We start from the raw sequence: 20437 nt of genomic DNA, 5'->3' as shown, positions 1-20437 counted from the left end.
GGCGAGCTCGTTTGAGTGCGGACACATTTCTGGAGAGGATTCTGGAGTGATACCATGCCGCCAGCCACTGTGACCATTTCAAATTTTGAACATTCAAATCAAGATCAACATAGTTTTAAAAAATGGAAAACATAAAAACAAACAAACTGAGCAATGGTCTGGTTGAGAGAACAATTTATCAGAAGGCACTGGAAGAGAGATCTTGCCTGAGAGTTTCTGTGTGTCTCATTTCCCCTGCTCTTGCTAATCGTGCGGTTTACTCACTGACATTGTGTGTTCTTTCCAAGCGAGAATATCCAGGGTTCAGTTGGATCTACTTCAAGGTGAATCCGAAAATCACGTTTTCTCTCATAGCCAAAAAAAAAACCCAAAACAGTTTGATATGGATTTTGTGAAGTGTGTATGACTGTGATTTGTTTTGTGCTCCTGTTTTGCTTCCTTTGTTAATTAGCCAATGCGGGTTTGTTGCCTGTTAACACTGTCTGGTTTTTAGGGGAACCTGCCCCCGGACTACCGCATCAGCCTCATCGACATCGGACTGGTCATTGAATACCTCATGGGCGGGGCGTATCGGTGTAACTACACCAGGAAGAGATTCAGAACTTTATATCATAACCTTTTTGGACCCAAAAGGGTGAGTGAAACATTGTCACCTTCATGAACATCCTGCCATCTAATCACATTCAGCCCAGGAGCCGTTAGTTCACGTCTTAATGAAGCGAGCCTCACGATCAAATTTGCCCCGTGAGGGAAAGATGAATAACTGCAAATCATATTTTAATAATAAAATGTTGATCAGGTTTGGTGCACTCAAGGGTAAACTCCACCTTGCTGATGCAAATATTAATTACCACGATGTACGCATAAATGTGATTGATGACTGTGACATGACAATGAGCATGAGACCAGAGCCCTGAATATTCAGTGCGCAGAAAGCATGCTTCTTTAATTTACAAGAATGGCTGGAGAAATTTGAGCAATGTTCTATTTTGTATATAGATTGTTTGTCTTAAAAGTGCATGTTGATCATTCTCTTGTTAAAAATGATAATTTGTCTGAGATATCAAGAGACTGTATGTGTTATCAGACTTTCCTTATGTAGGAATAAATACTTTTGAGTCTTGGACTAACAGGGAAACAAAAGAGCCTCATAACTATAGAGAATGATAATGATCGCGTCCTCGGTCCATGGATAGTCACAGCAGATTATGATCCACATGTTTATACTGGCAAAAGCTTTAAGTCCTTTCTGACCCTCAGTGTGATTCAGTTGGTTTCAAACGCTGACCTTCCAGTCACAAGGTTTCTCCTCTAACCTATAGGCAACCATTGGCTTTTCACAACGAAAGAGCCTCAATACTGAGTGGTCATGGAGTGACATGTTATAGCACACGGCAAGAAGGCTCCTCTTGTAACCTTTCATGTGGCCTTTCTGTGTGGAGTTTGCGTGTTTCCCCATGCTCACGCAGGTTTTCTCTGAGTGTTCCAGCTTTCCTCTATGATCTAAAGACATGCATGCTCGATTGGGCTAATGGTAGTGTGAGTGTGTATTTGTCTGTCTCTTAGGTAGCCCTGAGAGGGACTGGCAATTTGTTCAACGTTTGCCCTACGTTGATCAGTCCAATCACTCTTCAGCTCCCCACAACCCTTGTTTCTATAGAGGATGAATAAAACAGGTCAATTATTGTACTGGGAATGGTTGATATGTGTAAAATTCTTTGACAGAAGATGTATTAGTTTATTACCGCTATTAGCTCTTGTCTAATGAGGTGTGAATTTATATATTTTGGTGTGATCATTCATACCTTCCTCCTGGAGTTGCCGTGTGATTTCACGCAGTCTAGATGATGTTGATGAGGTCCAACATAAGTGCCTCACTTCCTCCGTTAATCATTACCACATCAGATAGATTGTCAGGATAGCACAAGACATGATCAGCTTGATGCAGCAAATCATCTACCCATAGCAGTGGCTTTTCATCATGTACCATTATGATCTCAAGGAAACCCGCACTTCATTACACCCCTGCAGAATCTCATCACTGATTAGTACACTCAGCTGACGTTGGGGGGGTGGGGGTGTCATGCTACACTGTTTGTGCGAAATCATGCTTTGCACCACACATGCTGCCCATTACCTGGGATTTCTTCGTGCGCTGTTATTGTGATGTGTAATTCTCTCAGTCAATAAGTACTTGTACACCACCACAGGTGTGATGAAAATAGAAATATATGCAGCATTGTTTCAAACTGCTCCGATGGTGCACTTTAGTGTTTGAAAATTGTTGTGCGAGCGAGTGTGTGTGTGTGCGTGTGTGTGTGTGTGTGTGTGTGCGTGCGTGCGTGCGTGCGTGCGTGCGTCGTTTATCTCATTGTTGAGATGGCATGGCTGCAAAAAAGCAGCTGGAAAGACACAGATAATGCGCCCAGCAAAAGAAACAGGACGGAGACCCAAGTGAAAAGGCAGAATGGGAGAGAGGCATCATGAGAGAAAGAGCCAGCTTCAGTTTAACTGCCATTTTCTGGATGAACCCAGTGCACGATCACCCAGAGATGTGCATGCACACACAAACACATGCTAAGTAAGAACAAAGCGTCGAGATACATAGATGTAGATATCAAAATCCCCACAGGAAACCTGAGTTATTTTTACCAACTCAGATGATGGCTCATGAATGCATAATTCATACATGCCCTGCTTTAATACAGATACTCAGTACTGTACAAAATGCACTCTACTTTAATACACACAAACACACAGCTGCAAGAGATGATTTGTTGTACGTATAGTACGCTGTCAATCACCACAGCACTAAATGCTTAAACCCCGTACAGTTTCTGTTTGAAAGAAGAATGTTAAGCTGAAACTCAGCGGCACACTTTATTGAACAATATTTTGATTGAGTCTTCAAGTGTGCACTCTGTTGTTTGTACAGTACGTCGCACAATAAAATACATTTGACAAGGTCGTGTTCTGTTTGTTTGACTTTTCTAGCCCAAAGCCCTGAAACTGCTGGGGATGGAGGTGAGTTTAGATCTCCTTAAAGTTGCAACACGATCTTCACTCTTCCTCTCTCACTCTTTTATGTGTTGAGCCAATAGTCTGTGTGCAGTCTGTTGAGTAAAATACCAGTGTGAGTGGGTGTTGTGTGCCTTGCAGTCTTTGAAAGGAAAACCTTGAGATATGTTTAAATCATTCCGCTGCCATTCATGTGCACCTCTGATTTACCTGCAGACCTGCTGCCTAATATTGACACAGAACACAAGTTAATTTAAATTCTTCTTTTTTTCTTTTTTGATTCATAAAATTAAAATTTAGGTTTCTACAACGCACAGATTGCAGAGCAATTCAGAGTGATTGAACTAAATTGGTGACGACTGCGTTACAGAGCTACATCATGCTCAATATGGTGTACACAACATGAGAAATCCACGTCATCAAGCTTTTATCACAGCATGGGTCTCAGAGGTATTCCTATCCAACATGCATGGCTGTACATCCTTTGTGTTGTCTGCCTGTTTGAAATCCACCTCCCTGTGTGTCAGTTGTCAGTTTGTGTTTTGTCTTGTATACGCCTATTTAAATTGGCCTATTTGAATGAATGCTTTGTTGTTTTATGGGGGGAGGGGCTTATCATCCAGTCCGTACAGTGGCCTGTCTCCAAAACAACATGTAAAATGTATTGCTGTTGATATTTGATACTTGTGGTAGCAAAGATTCACGTCTATGAAACTCCCATTCTTCCTAAATGCACATCAAATCTGAAGATTAATCCCCCATAAATGTGTCACTCTCTCAAATCACTGCATAATTCATTTCAATTTTATTGTGCCTCTTTGTCTTGATAATCTCCCCTCAAAGTAAGGTTGAACTGAAAGTAATTTTTCAAATGGATATAATTCATTAAATGTCAGTAGTCCTTAACAGATTAAATGTGAAGTTATTGGAGATCAATGCCGAGCTGACAAGCTATTTAGAGACAAATGGACAGTTTTCTGTTTCTCCAGAGTCAGTGAGCAAACCTTGAGATATTCAAGCTTGTCCAACATTTGTAAACTCTTAAGTAAATTAACTTGTGATGTATATAAATCGTATTGCTATTTGCCAAGCATTGTGCAGCCCCTCTTGTCTGTCATATGGTTGGACTTTCACCTTACATTTTTTTCTAAAGCTGCAAGGATCAGATTCAGTTTGTGACCCAAGAAGAGTCAAGATACAAATTCTTTGAATGCCACCATTTAAATTCTTCACACTAATCTCATAGATTCAGGGCACGATTTGAAGAGGTGGGAGGTTTTCCCTGAATCCAGTAGCAATAAATAGAGTTTGTCAGTGCGTGCTAGTTACAGGCATTTGAAAGATTAAAGCCCTGCTACCTCTTAATCTGCAACTTTATCCTGCAACACCACACAGCAAGACAGGGACACAATATCTTCAATCCAAGTCTGAATCCATGGTATGGCATTTTGTGGTATTTTATAACTTGTCTTCATGGTGGTGCGGTGGTTAGTGCTCTGGCGTCACAGTGAGATTATACCTTATTCTTGTCCAGGCTTGGGGTCTGTTCTATATGGGATATACATTTAAATGGAATTTGAGTACTTGTGTCTCAAGGAGATTACCTGTATAAATCTCAAAAAAAAAAAAACACAAATAAATGAAAAATGCATGTTCTCCTTGTGTTTGCATAGGTTTTCTCGCAGTATGCACCAGTTTCCTCCCTCAGTACAAAAACAGGCATTTGAGCGACTGTAAATTGCCAGTGGGAGTGAATGTGAGTGATTGTCTCTCTGTGCTGATCCTCTGATTGGCTGGTGACCTGTTCAGGATTTACTTGCTCCAGCCCCGTTTGACACGAAGTTCAATAGAGCAAAATGGAAGATTGATTAATGTGTTGAAGGGTTTTGTCACTTTGCGTTTTAAAAATGTGTTTTGTTAATGATTTATTCTCAAACATTACAGAAACCTTTCACCTTCTAATTCCCTTTTGTGATTGCACCACAAATTGCACCAGTCCAGATCAACCTGAAATGCTTTACTTGTGTCCTGGAAAATGATGTCGATGAATGTCATTTAAAAACCACCAAGAAAACACTTGTTTAACGTGTCTGTCCTCTCACCAGGATGACATACCAATCCGCAGAGGCCGACAGAAGACGACACGCAAACGAGAGGAAGAGGTGGACATCGACTTGGATGACCCAGAAATCAACCACTTCCCCTTCCCCTTCCATGAGCTGATGGTGTGGGCTGTGCTGATGAAACGGCAGAAAATGGCCCTGTTCTTCTGGCAGCACGGCGAGGAAGCAATGGCCAAGGCGCTGGTGGCGTGTAAGCTTTGCAAGGCTATGGCACACGAGGCATCCGAGAACGACATGGTGGACGACATCTCTCAAGAGCTGAACCACAACTCCAGGTGGGTAGCATGAATTATGCACACGGCCCCGCTATTTGGTTCCAGGATGGGAGTTTAATACTGTTTAATATGTACAAGATATATACTGTTGTTCTGAGCAGGACCTGGGAAAAAAAAAAAAGACATCTCAACACTAAATGATTTATAAAACGTAGAGTCTAGACGCCAACATTTGCCACCCGCTGCAATGTATAAAGTATATAAGCAGATGCACACTGACATTCCTGCTTTCCAGCAAACTGGCCTGTTTCAGACTGCTCCAGTCTCTCATGGGATGTTAGTGGCATACATTCTGAGGCCTAATAACATGCTACTTCGCTAGTCAAGGATATGTACCAAAAAAGACAGCGATGGTAGGAGTAAATGTTGGCTACAGAAACTACTGTGGATTGGAGGAGGGGAAAAAAATTTGATTCTTCAAATAAACTATAGTTACATTAATCATAACCCTTCCGGTACACACACATGAATATACTTTCCAAGGATATCCTTGGAGCTGGCATATTTTGAGTTTACTTTCCACAGAGAATTTGGCTGCCCTCCTTTGAAGAGCCTATTTTACCACATATGTTTTTATATTGGCCTGTAGTCTTTACACTGATCATAGTTGTTTATGAATCCATAGCTGTTTTTTATGAACTCTAGGGATTATTGCGTACATTTGGATGTACGTAGTCTGTGTGTTAATATTTGGGTACATGTGGCGATGACTACATTCTATAGGGATCTCCTGCTTTTCTAGATATTTTTAGACAGGCTGCATAAACACCGTTGCAACATTTTCCTTTCATGTAACACAGTATATTTAAATATAAGTAAACAGAAATGAAGAGATTTGTCTTGTGTACAAATCCAGCACTGTTCGTCCCCTGTTTCAATTAACAACACATCTTTGTGTGTGACAATGTGAGAGAGTGAAACATGACCCAATACTACTCGTGTTTTTGATTTTCTGGAATGGACTGCATTCAAGTGCTGACACATGAAATGGTAGTTTTTTTTGGTGTTTTTTTTTTTATTGTCTGTCCTTCTGAAAAGTGTTTTGTATTTCTATGGGTGTGTTTGCCTTTCAGACGTTCCCATGTAATAATACTGAAGGATTTTATATTCCGTGATAATGAATAACAAGTATTGAAAACTCCACTCTGTTCGCTCGTGTTCAAGTATTTGTATGCAAATGACATCTTCTCCGACAGATGGTCAGTGATGTCTTGACCAGTTTTGTTACATATTCCCAGTGTGGACAAAGCATATTACTGTTTCTGTTCATGACTCTCTGGGTACTCGTGTGTCTCTCGCATATATTTTCACAGAGAGTTTGGCCAGCTGGCTGTGGAGCTCTTAGACCAATCCTACAAGCAGGATGAGCAGATGGCCATGAAGCTGCTGACATATGAGTTGAAAAACTGGAGCAACGCCACCTGCCTGCAGCTGGCGGTAGCAGCGAAACATCGAGATTTCATCGCACACACCTGCAGTCAGATGCTGCTCACCGACATGTGGATGGGACGCCTGCGCATGCGCAAGAACTCAGGCCTGAAGGTAATTTGAGTGTTGCAGATGTTTGGGATCATCGGTAGGTGAAGATAAAGTACACTTTCTGTCTTCAAACTTTTGTTTTGGTTGTATCTCAACGTTTGAATCCCCTTTGAAACACTTGGGCTTATAATGTAATGAGGAAACCCTCTCTCCTGAGAAACAACTGAATATTTGGCTCAAATCTCTAGAGTGGGCCTGTCGTGTAGCTTACAGAGTACGTAGTTGAGAATGAATATACTTGATATGTGAACACCCAGGGACAAGAAACTGAAGTTCTGATTACCTCTCAAATGAAATTCGTACTTGGATTCAGCTGTTTATCATTGATTTTTAACATGGGCGATCACCCAGTAGGAGTATTTATCAGTACAATTTACCAATACAGAGCAGAGTTTTGCTATTTCCATTTCATTATTTGCTTTACATGCAGAGACTTCCAGACATCTTGCATGTATATTGTAGTTGCGACAGTTTCTATCTCATGGTTTGTTCACAAGACAGAAGGAGAATGGGGATCTGTTAATAGGCTTGGTGTCATTAGGGTATTTTATCTCTTTTACAAGCAAGGCCTGGTCCAAAATAGCAACATTAAAAACAAAGGATGATGTTGAAGACACACATAGAGAAGGAGAGGGTCGGATGGAGAAAAGAAGGAGGTAGCAGAGGATTCTGAGGAAAGAAAAAAACGTTTTTATTCTGTAGATCAGAAGTAGTTACATGAAATGAATCTGAAGCAACATTTAGTGGAATTATATGTTGTTTAATAAGATATCAATGTCCTTACTTAAACTTACTCTGTACATTCATTGTCACAAAATACAAAAGAGAGAGAAAAGAGAAAGACTTCAATAAAGTTGGGCACTATGAGTCATTCTTTGGGGTTTGGTGAGCGTGCACTGGACTGTGAGAAGTAGACAGGTCACCACCACTGAATGTTGAAATGCTGCTTTATCTTCACCCACTTCACTCTGTTTACAGTTACGTAACATCAGATTATAGTTTTATTTTTCTCTTGTTTTTTTATGTAAGTCAAGTCTGAATCCAGAATTTCAGTTTATAGGAGAAATTGTTTCGATTACCTGAAGCATACAGTCCAATCACATTTCGGGTGAATGGATGAGGAGTGCATGAATGGACTACTCAATCAAAAATCATTTTTATCGACACGTTATTTCAATTGTGTTATATAGATTATATAATGTACTGAATGATTTTGATAAATTGATGGCCTTGTGAAGAAGATCAGCCAGAAAAAGAACATTTAATGGACTTTAATTGAAGGACTAAGATTGTGATGAATGTCTAAGCAAGAAGGCTTTCCAGGACTAATTTATCTCATAACTATGAGAAATTGTGAATTGATTTTTGTTACTTTTTGTGTACAAAAACCTCCCAAATTCTGCATTTGTCCATTTTCCATACCACATCACTTATCCATCTCAGGGTCGCCCTGAAGCTGGGGCTGATACCGTCTGACTGAAGAAACGGGGCACACATAGTATGACAGCCAATCATTCACAATCAAACCTACGGGGACTTTAAAAATCTCTTGAGTCTATGAAGTGTCTCTTGACGTGTGTGTGTGTGATAAAACCCAGACACACACACGTAAAATCCAAAGGAAACACTCATCGTAAGGCGAGCGTGCTAACCACTACCCGCTTTCAGTTAGTATCACTGAAGTCTGGCGGTTGAGTTTTGAGCACTATTTTTTCATGTGAGTCTACCTAATGTCTGCTGGTCTGGTGATATGAGGCAGCTGCTCCGATCATAGAGGTTAGAGTTATTTATAATGAAGAGATGCCCTGGGATTTGCTGAAGGCTCAGTTGATACTCATTCATACACGAGTGAGGCAGAATGATGGGTCTGGTTGGGTAGCGTCTCAGAGCAGGGCAGGCTGCAAGTGCTCTAAGTATGATTTGGCCTTTGCAACAAGGAGGGAAAGAGCATGACACTACTGTAAATTCATCAGAGCAGAATAAAACAAAACACGAATGAAACAAAGAGATTCGGTGCCCGCTGGAATTCATGATATGTCAATATCCTTGTTAAAATAATACGCATTCGTATTTTTGAGCCAGCTTCGATGAATCAATCAGTTTGACTACTCCATCAGTTTGTGGTTACTGAAGGCTACGAATGGACTACGAAGTGCAGAGATGAGTACACTGCTTTCCTTGTGCATCAGTGAGTCTGACACAATATTGACATTTTGTGCCGTAAACTTTTGAATATGACTGATGACTATAAAAAAAAAAGCAGACACAGCACTTTCTGCACTGCTCTTACATTTGGCAGCAGTCACTACGCCCCCATTCCTTCACAGGCAAACTATCACCTTCACATAGTCAATCATCATTACCAGTCATGTTACCTCAGTTAATCATTTATGGTCTTCATTTTTCTGCTTTTAGCGAGTTTCAATTTAGTCTTGAAGCAGTCATCAATGTGATGCAAACAGCAAAAAGTTCTCTTAAAATAACGACAGCTGCTTCCAGAGATAAGGACCCTTCATTACTCTCTATTTTCTGCCTTTCTGTTGTTTTTATCACCTTACGGGTTTTGTTACAGCCTCTCTTGCTTCCCACTGACTCCTCTTGTTTAACTGTTATGTATTTGGAGTGTGCAGCATGCCTTGCGCCTTTATCTGCTGCTGGTGTGCATCCCTCTCATTCATCGTGGCACCGCAGTATCCCTACTGCCAGTCTGAAGTAAGGCTTCAATAATTGAGTTCGACAATGAGAGCTCCTTCTTCAGCTGTTGTAAATACCGAAGCTTTGTCATTTGGTTGCATGCAGGCTGGGGCAAGATGGGAAGGTGTTCGCAGGAGAGAATTTATATTGAGAGAGTTTGGCAAGTGTGACTCAGACAAAATATAAAAGCTGGTTTGTCCTCTAATTCCTGGGACTCGTCCTTCGCAAAGTGGTGCCATTGACAGTGCAAGTGTCTCTTCTGGATTCAAACCACTGTTCATCCGTTCATCCATTCCAGTGCTGCACTGTAAACCCAAACAAGCTCACAGAACTTTTGTGTAACAGGTTACACAAGAATATTTAAGTGATGTTGATAAATGTTTAAAGATAATATTTAAATATTTTATTTTATATTAACTTACAGCATTCACCAACATCACTTAGATATTCTTGTGTAACCTGTTACACAAAAAGTTTAATGTTCTTGTGAGCTTGTTTAGGTTTACAGTGGGATGCATCATTCCCGTCTCCAAACCTGCTTCATCCAGTTTAATGTCACAGAGAAATGGAGACTATCCCAGCTAAGAATGGGTTGTGTACTTCCTCGACCGGGTGTCTATTATATAATCATTACAGAGAGGCAGACCTTACAGGCAGTTTCATCACCAATCACCCGAAATTGATACACATGTCTTCAGATTGTGGGAGGAAACCTTTGTGCCTGGAGAAAACAAAAGAAACCAAAGGAAAATTGTTAAAACTCCACAGAGAAATGATCCAGGCTCAAATGGGAAACTGCTTGATACCTCAGCCCAACATATGGCTCCAAATACAGCTTGTCAAAATATATAATGTACCTGCTGTGTCACACAACAGCCGGATCTCAAAGTGTGCATTCAAAATGCTTAAGACATGTAAAGAGAAGGTTTTGACACAAAAGCACATCACATTCATTCTTACATGGAAGAACAGGATCTACATTCCTTGACTTCAGCCAGATGAACTGTTTTGTTAAATACTTTCAATTCAAAGTTGATTAAATCCATTTCATTTGAAGAAGAATGCCCTTTTTCCCACAGAAACATTGCCTATGATTCGACAAAACCTCATGATGAAATAAAATTCCAGGCAAACCCACAATGTTTACTAACGCAGAAAAGCAGAAGCCTCCAAAGCAAAAGGAGTGCTAATTTTCTTTGTTCTGCCAAAGATTCTACAAATCGTTCTTCGTGCTTTTTGGGGGGATGGAGTGTGACACGTGCAAGGCCTCCAGTGATGTCTGGGGAATACCTAAACCTCTAAGCGGTCCTGCTGGATCCCGGGTTTGAAACCTTTGCATAAGCTCAGTGACAAAGGACCCCCTACATGTTAACTGTCATGAAACTGTGTCTCAGGTAATCTTGGGGCTGCTTCTCCCACCATCCATCCTGAGTCTGGAGTTCAAGAACAAGGATGAGATGTCCTACATGCCACAGGATCAGGAGGCCTACCTGCAGGAAAAGGAAGAGGAGGAACCTGAGAAGCCAGTCAAGGAGAAGGAAGAGGAGGACATGGAGTTCACAGTAAGATCTTACTGTGAGACGCAGTACAACTCCGTGGTGAGAGAACCCACCTCAGCCCAGCATCTCAGAATCTATACACATATCCAGACACGCCAATATACACATCTTAAAGTTCATCACTGACCACACAGCTCAGCTGTGTCCATTTGTAAATGTCTCCTGTGGACCAGACACACACACACACACACACACACACACACACACACATTTCTTCTCACTTGTATCTCTATTCTGGCCAACTGGACCTTTTCAGCCAAATTGGCCTTTCCTGTTTCTCGTTGTCTCAGCAAAGACATGGTTGTGGAGTTGTAGCGTCTCAGTCTGTCGCCGCTTGTGGATTCCCTCGTGTCCGTTTCTCCTTCCTTCCATCTTTCTCCCTTTTCTGTTCTTCTCTCTGCCTTCTTCTCCCCTTTCCCTCTTGTTCTTTGCCCAGCTCTCTCTTTGCCTCTTTTGTTGCATTGTTTCTTTTGCCTTCGATCTTATGTTCTGCAGTCGCTCTCTCTCTCTCTCTCTCTCTCTCTCTCTCTCTCTCTCTCTCCCTCTCCCTCTCCCTCTCCCTCTCTCTCTCTCTCTCTCTCTCTCTCTCTCTCTCTCTCTCTCTCTCTCTCTCTCTGTTGTTTTCTCCAAGCTCAGGTCTGATTGAGGTACTGTACTGTATGCTAGCCGACTGCTGCCCCTCACTCTCTCCCATCAATGATGGCTTGCTGCAGCATACCACTCAGCATGTCGGCTGTTGAGCATGGGAGGCCCAGGCTTTGGCATTATATAATCACCATGCCCGCCTGCTGCTGCAGAGCTTAAATCATGCAGAGTCTGAGCACCTTCTCCCAGCTCACAGTGGAAGAGTTGGTCCATCTGCATAGGCACGGATGTACAGCTGGATTAGGATCAGCTCAGTTTCAATCCAATCAGTTGTGGTGATGATGACTCGATCCACTTTGTGTATTTAAAGGACAACTGGAATTTTTAAATCTTTTTTCAATACATGAATTGGATCTACCTTTGTCCCACTAAGCGATCAAACTGAAGTTGAACGCCTTTCTCCACCACTGTACATACTCTCCATCTGCATTGAGCACAGCCAGCAAGCCAGTGCAAACTTTCCATTGAAGGGGACATTTTACACTTGCATTCTTTGAGGGACTCTGGTGTTAAAACAAAGAGTTCCCTCCCACCAGAGGATGCATTTGCAATGAACCACTTTCTTTTGCCCTGGCTTCTGACTGCAAAATGCACTTTCAGACACTTATGAATCAGACAAAGATTCATACAGATACAAACACTGCGACACCACAGAGGGAGATTGTATTGTTTAATCCTCAGATCCTTTAGGTAAGCCACACTGTAATAAATGTGAAACCTTGTGTCCACCTGCTAATCAGATAAGGTGCATGTTCAGTGCAGTAAAGGCATGGTGTGATTTAACCACTACCACTTGAATCTGTTTCTCCTGATGGCACTGTCTGTGTGTGCCTGGGACACAACTTTGGCTCTGGATGTTTCACTTATTTGGAAAAAAAAAGTGATCCTTTATTCTATCTATTTATTTTCTTTACTGATTTCATAGAAAAGGTTTTTATCAATATTGTGCCAGTTGTGAGGCCTGGGAAGTTAAACAAAGTCTTTGGTATGTAAAGTTTCAAGTCATGAAACTTGAGTTTTCACCCAGGTCATCATCAGTTTTTTGCTTTGCAATACAATTTTACAAATAAGCTCCCTCAGAGGTCTGGTGTTGGCTTTGACATTAAGACCATGACCCATATAAACAGTGGGCTCCAAACCCTCTCTCATGGATAAAGAAATGTGTCCCAGATAGAAATGAGATATATCTATGTCTTATCTTTTTCTTTTCCTTTTCTGTCCTCTTCTTGTCGTTATCTTGTCTCTCTTCTGCCTCCTAATTGTTGTCTGAGACACAATCCATGAGTGTCCATGTCCTCGTCATTCTGTGTTGCCATCTTCACATAAAATCCACCTCAAAACACACATTTCACATTTTGGAATGATGACATTGCCTGTGCTTGCTTCTTTAATTATGGTATTGAAATTATTGTTGTAGCTCCTAATGTAACCATCTTACCCCCCCTTTTCCTTTTTTCCCTCCCTATTTCTTTGTTTTTCAACCCTTCCCATTTCAACCCCTCTCTTCCAACTTCATGTCCTCTCTCTGCATCTCTATGGACTCCTCCCCCGCTTTTCCGATCCGTTACACTTTCCTCTTCCCACACTCTCCATCCCTTAATCCCTCACACTTTTCGCGCCTTCCTCCCTCGCTCCGTGTGGGGTTTGTATTCGCCCAGGCAATGCTGGGTAAGGTAACAACAGAGACATCCAGAAAGAAGGATGTTGAGGAGGTTCAGAACCGCCACCGCCTTATCCCCATGGGACGCAAGATATACGAGTTCTACAACGCTCCAATTGTCAAGTTCTGGTTCCATACGGTCAGTGTCGGCTTCAGCAGCACCACCCACATACTCCTGCTTCCTGTTGGCGCTGTCATTGCTTACTGTATTTTTGCTCCTGCCGATCCCCGCTGTTAGCGTCTACTTTCACACTGCCTCCATTGTCATTAACCTCCTGCTCAACCATGTCATTACCCAGCTTTACTGGGGTGGGAAAGTTAAGTGTGTAGGCGATACAGAAACTGATGGAGGCAGCGTGGTCAAAAAATTACAGGAGAACAAAAGAAGACAAATTTATTGAATCAGTCAGGAAGGTTTTGGAATGACAGTGTAAATAGGCAGGGAAACCCCTCAGCCTTGGTGTTTTGCTACTGGATTAACTAAAATAAAGAATAAATGTCCTTGGATTTTAAGTTCATCATCAGTGTTTACATGCACGGCAAAATGTGTTTACTACTGCAGTATCGGGAATCTATAAGCTCTGTCAATCTGTGCATAGTTTTTGTTTTGTACAGTGGCTGCCTGTGAGCATGGCGTGTGTAATATTTGATTCATGCTGATGTTTTGTTTTCCACACCCTTGTCTTGGACTCTTTTCATTTACTCACCCAGTAAAAACATCTCTTCAACACCGGCAGGGATCTCACTGTTTATTTATGCTGAGAAAATATTTTGACTGCCCCTTGTTTCATCCCATTTTTCTTTCTCTGGCTATTTATTCCCTCCCTCCTCCCTCCCTCCCTCTCCCTTCTGCCCTTCAGGTTAAAGAAAGAAAAGAAAAAAACTCCATTCTGCAGCACATTTAAATGGCTGCACTTGTAAAACAGGTGTGAGGTTTTCTCTGAGCCGGGACCCGATTTGTATTCATATCTATCACCTGATGTTGAGTGCTGCCCTTTTTCTAGTGATATTAGTCAAAGTTCTCATAAAACCAAATGTGCATGGGAGACTGAGTGAGAACACTCCTCATTGCAGATCACTACAATCACTTTGTCTATCTCCATCTGGGGAAAGCTTGATTTGTGGCTGGAAAAGAAACAGTCTTCAGTTAACTTGTTGTTCTTTCCATCTGGCACTTAAATATCGTAAATTACTGCTGTTTGTCTGTGTAGCATTACTGCAGTGCACCCCGAGTCTGTTTCCATATAGAAAATATTGATGAACAATCTTCGAGGTTAACGTTAACACAGTCTTGAAACTGCATTAGGGAGAGGGGCAAACAGGGTCAGTCCTCCCCTTTCTAAGTTTAATTAGCACAGATACATACAAAAAACCCTTTTTTTCATGCAAGCCCTTTTAAGTATCTTTGTCTGCAGAAAATTCAACTTTGAAAATATGCACATATGGCTGATTAGAGAGAAAACACACAAACACACGTACGTGGCTTTACAATGTCTTTCGTTGGCTGTTGTTTTCTGAATGCAGATGGCCTATGTGGGCTACCTGATGCTGTTCAACTACATTGTCCTGGTCAAGATGGACCTGTGGCCATCTCCTCAGGAGTGGGTAGTCATTGCTTACATCTTCACCAACGGCATTGAGAAAATGAGAGAGGTACAGTAGCTCCTAGCGGTGCCTGCCTGCAAGTGTTTTACTGTAAATGCAGCATTGAGTTAACACAATTTGCATTTTTTTTTCTCTCTACTGCACCAATAGCTGAAGACTCTCAGTCCATCGCCATAATGTCACCTCACGTTTAATTTAGGGACAACTGAAGCTGGGCGTGATATTCAGATTATCAGGCAGTAAATAATATATATAAATGACCACCGGTGGATTGTATACATAAGAAAAAACCTGAGACTGAGGGAACAGTGTTAAAAAATCTAGTGGATATGAAGATAAGATATAGAAATGAGGGAAAACAAAGAAAAAGAGTTATAAAGATAGAAACAGAGATATAGTCATGTGGCATAACTGTACTCTCCAGCCTCACTCTAGCTTTGTTTGTACAGTAAGCATATGAAAGGCATTAATCATTGTGTCACATCAGTCTAAGCTGCAGTATGAAGCCTCCTGATTGGTGAACTCACACTGCCCTCTCATGGTGACCATGATGGAGTGCACATCTGTTGTTGTCTCAGCCGGTCTTTGAGGTTACTTTTTCTTAAATGTTTTTTCCCCCCCTCAATCTGTCTTCCAGATCCTGATGTCAGAGCCTGGGAAGTTGTTACAGAAGGTTAAAGTGTGGCTTCAGGAGTACTGGAACATCACGGACCTCATGGCCATTCTCATATTCTCTGTTGGCATGGTTCTGCGTCTCCAGGAGCCGCCGCTCATGAGCTACGGGCGGGTCATCTACTGCGTCAATATCATCTATTGGTACATCCGGCTGCTTGACATCTTTGGAGTCAACAAGTACCTGGGTCCATACGTGATGATGATTGGCAAGATGGTGAGAAGAGACAGGGGATAGTCAACTGTGTGTGTGTGTGTGTGTGTGTGTGTGTGTGTGTGTGTGTGTGTGTGTGTGTGTGTGTGTGTGTGTGTGTGTGTGTGTGTGTGTGTGTGTGTGTGTGTGTGTGTGTGTGTGTGTGTGTGTGTGTGTGTGTGTGTGTGTGTGTGTGTCAGTCTTTTTTCATCTACCCTATCACTTGCATTTAAGTCCCCATTATGTATTTTTCAGTTTATCTGTTTGCCTTCTAACCTCAGTACCATTTACACTAATTGTAAGAGCTCAATGAGGTCCCTGATTAAAGCGATTTAATCTCTCAGTGGTATGCAAACCCACGTCTAAAGAGAGAACTCTTGTGCCACTTCACCTTGTTTGATCTCAACGGGTTTAAGATCAGAGAGTCTGATACACACATGGAGACAAAGCAAGAGAGGAGATCAAAAACGTGAATTTGTATTTGTCTGATGCTCAGCCATGTGTGATGTGGGCAGTTTACCACTGGACACAAACACTTTGATATGAAAATCATCCATTAGTTAAGAGAGCGCTGATTTGGATCTGCTTTAAATGATTTAAACTTGTATTTAAACTATGCATGGTAGCTGCAATGTAAGCCGGTGTGAAATATTAGTAGTCCAGTTTACAAAGGGAAATTTCTTCAAAAGTATGTCTTTGCATGTTCTCTGTAGCAGATCTAAGCAATTAAATCTGTTCACCTCAACGTGGTCATATATCTTGGGTGATGTCCCCCCCCCCTACTGAAAGTGGCTTCATCAATCCATGCTGTTCTCTTGACTAGGCTGGTTAGTCAGGCTAGTCAGGGGACCAAAATGCATTCCAAGACATCTGATGATGACATGTGGTCCACTTAACCTGAATTACTTTCTTTGAGATGCTTCCTACCTGAACGACTGAGAAAATTCACAGACATACTTTTGAGGAAAAAATGTCTTTCATACTGGTATTATTCCTCATTATCTTTTAATTAGACTCATTAGTTATGATAAAACAAGATCAGAGGCTATCAGATTGACTTTAAAAGTTAAATTTTACCAAGTATGTTTTTCATATATCCAGAAAGACGGTGAATGAGTTCAATCGAATGTGACTCTAACTCTGTGGATTGCTACATTATAAATTAGCCTGGAGAGAGGCAGCCCCCTCAGTGCTTTGGCTTCCTTAATCAATCTGATATTAACCTTAATTAAGTGCATTTTAATATTATCTCTAGGTTTCATTCCAGATCAAGTTAAATTGAATTTTAATAGACCGGTGACGACTGTGAGGAATAGCAATCAAAAAATGCAAATGTAGTCTATCGTTCCTCTCAAAACCACCCTACAGCTGTAACATAACAGGCTCCTTTCCTGTTTCCTTTCCAACAAACTCGTTGTTGCCCATTTTTACCTTCGTCTTTCTCCTTGTAACAACCCTCCTCTGCCTCCCTCCTGTCAGATGATCGACATGATGTACTTTGTAATCATCATGTTGGTGGTGCTGATGAGTTTTGGGGTGGCTCGTCAGGCCATCCTCAACCCCAATGAAGACCCTTCATGGATGCTTGCAAGAAACATCTTCTTCATGCCTTACTGGATGATCTACGGAGAGGTGTTTGCCGACCAGATTGACCGTAAGTGCAGGGCCAGCGCGCAATGCCATTTATATTTGTGCATTCATGGAGGGATAGACCCAGCCTCTGAGGAGAGAATCAGGAGTAGCAACACTGAATATTTGCATATGTAAATGTGTGGGACTAGATCTTCCACCGCTTTGAATATAATTTAAATGTGTATTTTTTCAGTGCATACTTATTAAAATCACTGTGAATTTCCTATTTTATTGATCATGATTTGTGAGTTTCTGACTAATCTTGTTCCTTACAGCCCTGTGTTTGCCTTATCTTTCTCACATGAGGACATTAATGTTTATTGTCAGTTTTAAGTCTTCACATTATTATATATGAAGAAGACACCTTGACATTGTGACTCAATAAATCAGTGAGCGGTGTCTGAGATAAAATGTCCTGAGTGCGAGTGTTTCTGGTCTGTTGTCTATCTGTATAGTAGTCTATCTAATGGTGTGTACAGAATGTGAGGAGTGGCCCAAAGAGAAGAGATCTGAAATAATGTTTTCATTCTTTGTTTCAGATATGCATAGTAGGAAGTTACAGCACAGGCTGAATGAAAAACTCTGGCTGGTCGAAAATTACTTTCGAACTCACGGAACCTGGCGTAGTCATGGTCCATTCCACATTGCCCAGTGCAGTCCAAATCCCAGTAAATCTACAGATATATAGACCTCAATTTAACCACATCCACCTTTCCCACCTCTCCTTCATCATCCTCACATTACCACCATGTCATGCCCACTTCTACCACTAGAGGCCACTTAAGACAAGAGTGTGCATGCGGCTCTGCTGTAAGGCTAAAGTTGCCCTCATGTTGGTTTCTTGATAAAGCTGCTGCATATCAGCATGTTTTCTTTTCTGTATATAAAAGACAAGTTCAAGAAGGAATGGAGTTAATAAAAGCTTAATATTTTATGAGACTGTCAATACTTTGCAAATCTTTGACTGAGACTGCAGGATGTAGCCTGAGCACGGCCTTTGGCTGCATCTTGTATGCAACTTTAGCCTGAATAATTTTGGCACTGGCTGGCAAAATGGCACTGTTACATGGCAGTAGCACCTTTCAAATGTGTTTTGATAGTGTCATGGTCCTTGTCTTTACTCATCAAAGGGAACTATCAAATTTTTAAAAATATATATTGATATTCCTTTGATGTTTTTACCCACAATTTTGTTTCAAGTTTCATTTGAACAAGTGACCCTGCCATGTGAACATTTTCTGGCACATAAACCATGTCACCCTCCCTTTACGCCGGCTCTGCTTCGCACTGGAGCATCAGCCAGTGTAGCCCACTTGTAATATGACCAAGCATTGAATTATAAACACCAGCAGCACATGCAAACACATGGCATACACCAGAGCATACATATTAGCCACCTTTCATCATCTGCAATCTGTTTTTTCACGTGGTTCAGTTGTCAGAGTTTTTAAATCCAAATTTTTTATGTAAAATTTAAAAAAAAAATATTGAAAAAAAGAAAAAAACGGGAAAACTTACTTCAGTTCTCTGTCTTTGGGCTGCATTGTGTGAAACAATTGAACTTTAAGCAATGATGAGCATGAGTAGAATGAATCTCAAAGGCAAACAAACCCCCCAAAAAACAAAAACAAAAACAAATGCTGAATGTTCCCCAGATAAGCCGCAGCAACTGAACCATCACAGATGGAAAAAACATACTATGTATCCTGAATACATCTCAAATGATTCAGAGCAATCAACCATTGCTGAATGAAGCTATGGCTCACATATGTGACAATATATTTTAAACAATGACTTCATGTTTAAATATATTGTGAACACAAATTGTGACAACACATGACAAATGTATTTTTTTTATTTTGTATGTATTTTGCTTTCAGATGCACATTTTTGAACATGAGCCACCACCATTATAGCGTCCACTCTTTCCAGTCCCTTTTTTTTTCCAAGGAAAGAAGCATAAAAATATATTATGCTTCTTGTTTGTTTGCAAGATACATAATTATGCATTTGTTTAGTATTTTCAGGTCTGCTTGTCTCTTTGTTTGTCGCTGTGGTCTTGTACTCTGATTACAGTCTGTCTTTGTATGTTTATGTTATTTCATTTGTTTTGTTATATATAATTTCCTTTATTTTCTGTTCATGTGGGTCTGCTGCATGTTTTTCTAATATGCTGTGCATTCAACAGTTTCAACTAAATTGTCATTATTAATGGATTGAAGTCTCTCTCTGGTGTTTTACTTTGTGATAACTTCTGTATGTGTGTCTTTTATTTTGTTGCGTTGTGCAGCCCCCTGTGGGCAGAACATCACAGAGGATGGGGTGGTGGTGACTCTGCCCCCCTGTAAGACCGGCGCTTGGATTGTCCCGGCGATCATGGCCTGTTATCTGCTGGTGGCCAACATACTACTGGTCAACCTCCTCATCGCTGTGTTCAAGTATGTAAACTCTTGACTTTATTTACTTCAAGACTTGTTTTGTCACATCATGTCTTGGTTTAGACCTAGGTCTGAAACAATAATAAAGAAATGACAAATTAAAAATTACAAAGAAGACCTCAACTACTAATCAACTACACCTCTGGTGTAGATAGACTGTTTCAGTAAGAGTAATAAAGGTCCTAATGCAACACGGATCCCAGAAGTCAACAGTACATTTAAACCATGCTTGTAACCAAGAGGTGTGATGCAGTCATTACTTTATGGTGAGGTATAAGGTATTATCATGAAAGCCATACTATGAGGCCAGGTTTGTGAAAGCAGCCATGGTAAACTCCGCAGGAATAATGTTTTGAAAATCAGCAGATTTCTTTCCTGAATTAG

General features: G+C 41.1%; 1 protein-coding gene across 6 annotated transcripts in view; it reads left to right on the top strand.

The window, feature by feature from the left end:
- The window catches only part of trpm3 (transient receptor potential cation channel, subfamily M, member 3), a gene marked incomplete at both ends in the record, with an annotated part of 151527 nt that overhangs the window by 126456 nt on the left and 4634 nt on the right, over positions 1 to 20437 (top strand). For 2 of the 6 annotated variants that reach the window (XM_080498787.1, XM_080498792.1), the window contains 12 exons: positions 288 to 323; positions 494 to 634; positions 2995 to 3024; positions 5124 to 5416; positions 6730 to 6958; positions 11044 to 11247; positions 13512 to 13652; positions 15038 to 15166; positions 15756 to 16007; positions 17463 to 17637; positions 18155 to 18283; positions 19906 to 20053. In XM_080498787.1, the coding sequence (XP_080354913.1) occupies positions 288 to 323; positions 494 to 634; positions 2995 to 3024; positions 5124 to 5416; positions 6730 to 6958; positions 11044 to 11247; positions 13512 to 13652; positions 15038 to 15166; positions 15756 to 16007; positions 17463 to 17637; positions 18155 to 18283; positions 19906 to 20053 (1907 nt within the window). Of the gene's footprint in view, positions 1 to 287; positions 324 to 493; positions 635 to 2994; positions 3025 to 5123; positions 5417 to 6729; positions 6959 to 11043; positions 11248 to 13511; positions 13653 to 15037; positions 15167 to 15755; positions 16008 to 17462; positions 17642 to 18154; positions 18284 to 19905; positions 20054 to 20437 lie in introns of all 6 variants that reach the window. The other 4 variants (XM_080498790.1, XM_080498788.1, XM_080498789.1 and 1 more) reach the window with 4 other exon arrangements.

Source organism: Blennius ocellaris, assembly GCF_963422515.1.
Source record: "Blennius ocellaris genome assembly, chromosome: 7".
NCBI lineage: Eukaryota > Metazoa > Chordata > Actinopteri > Blenniiformes > Blenniidae > Blennius > Blennius ocellaris.
The sequence above is the reverse complement of the archived record's forward strand: the minus strand, read 5'-3'. Positions and strand labels throughout refer to the sequence as shown.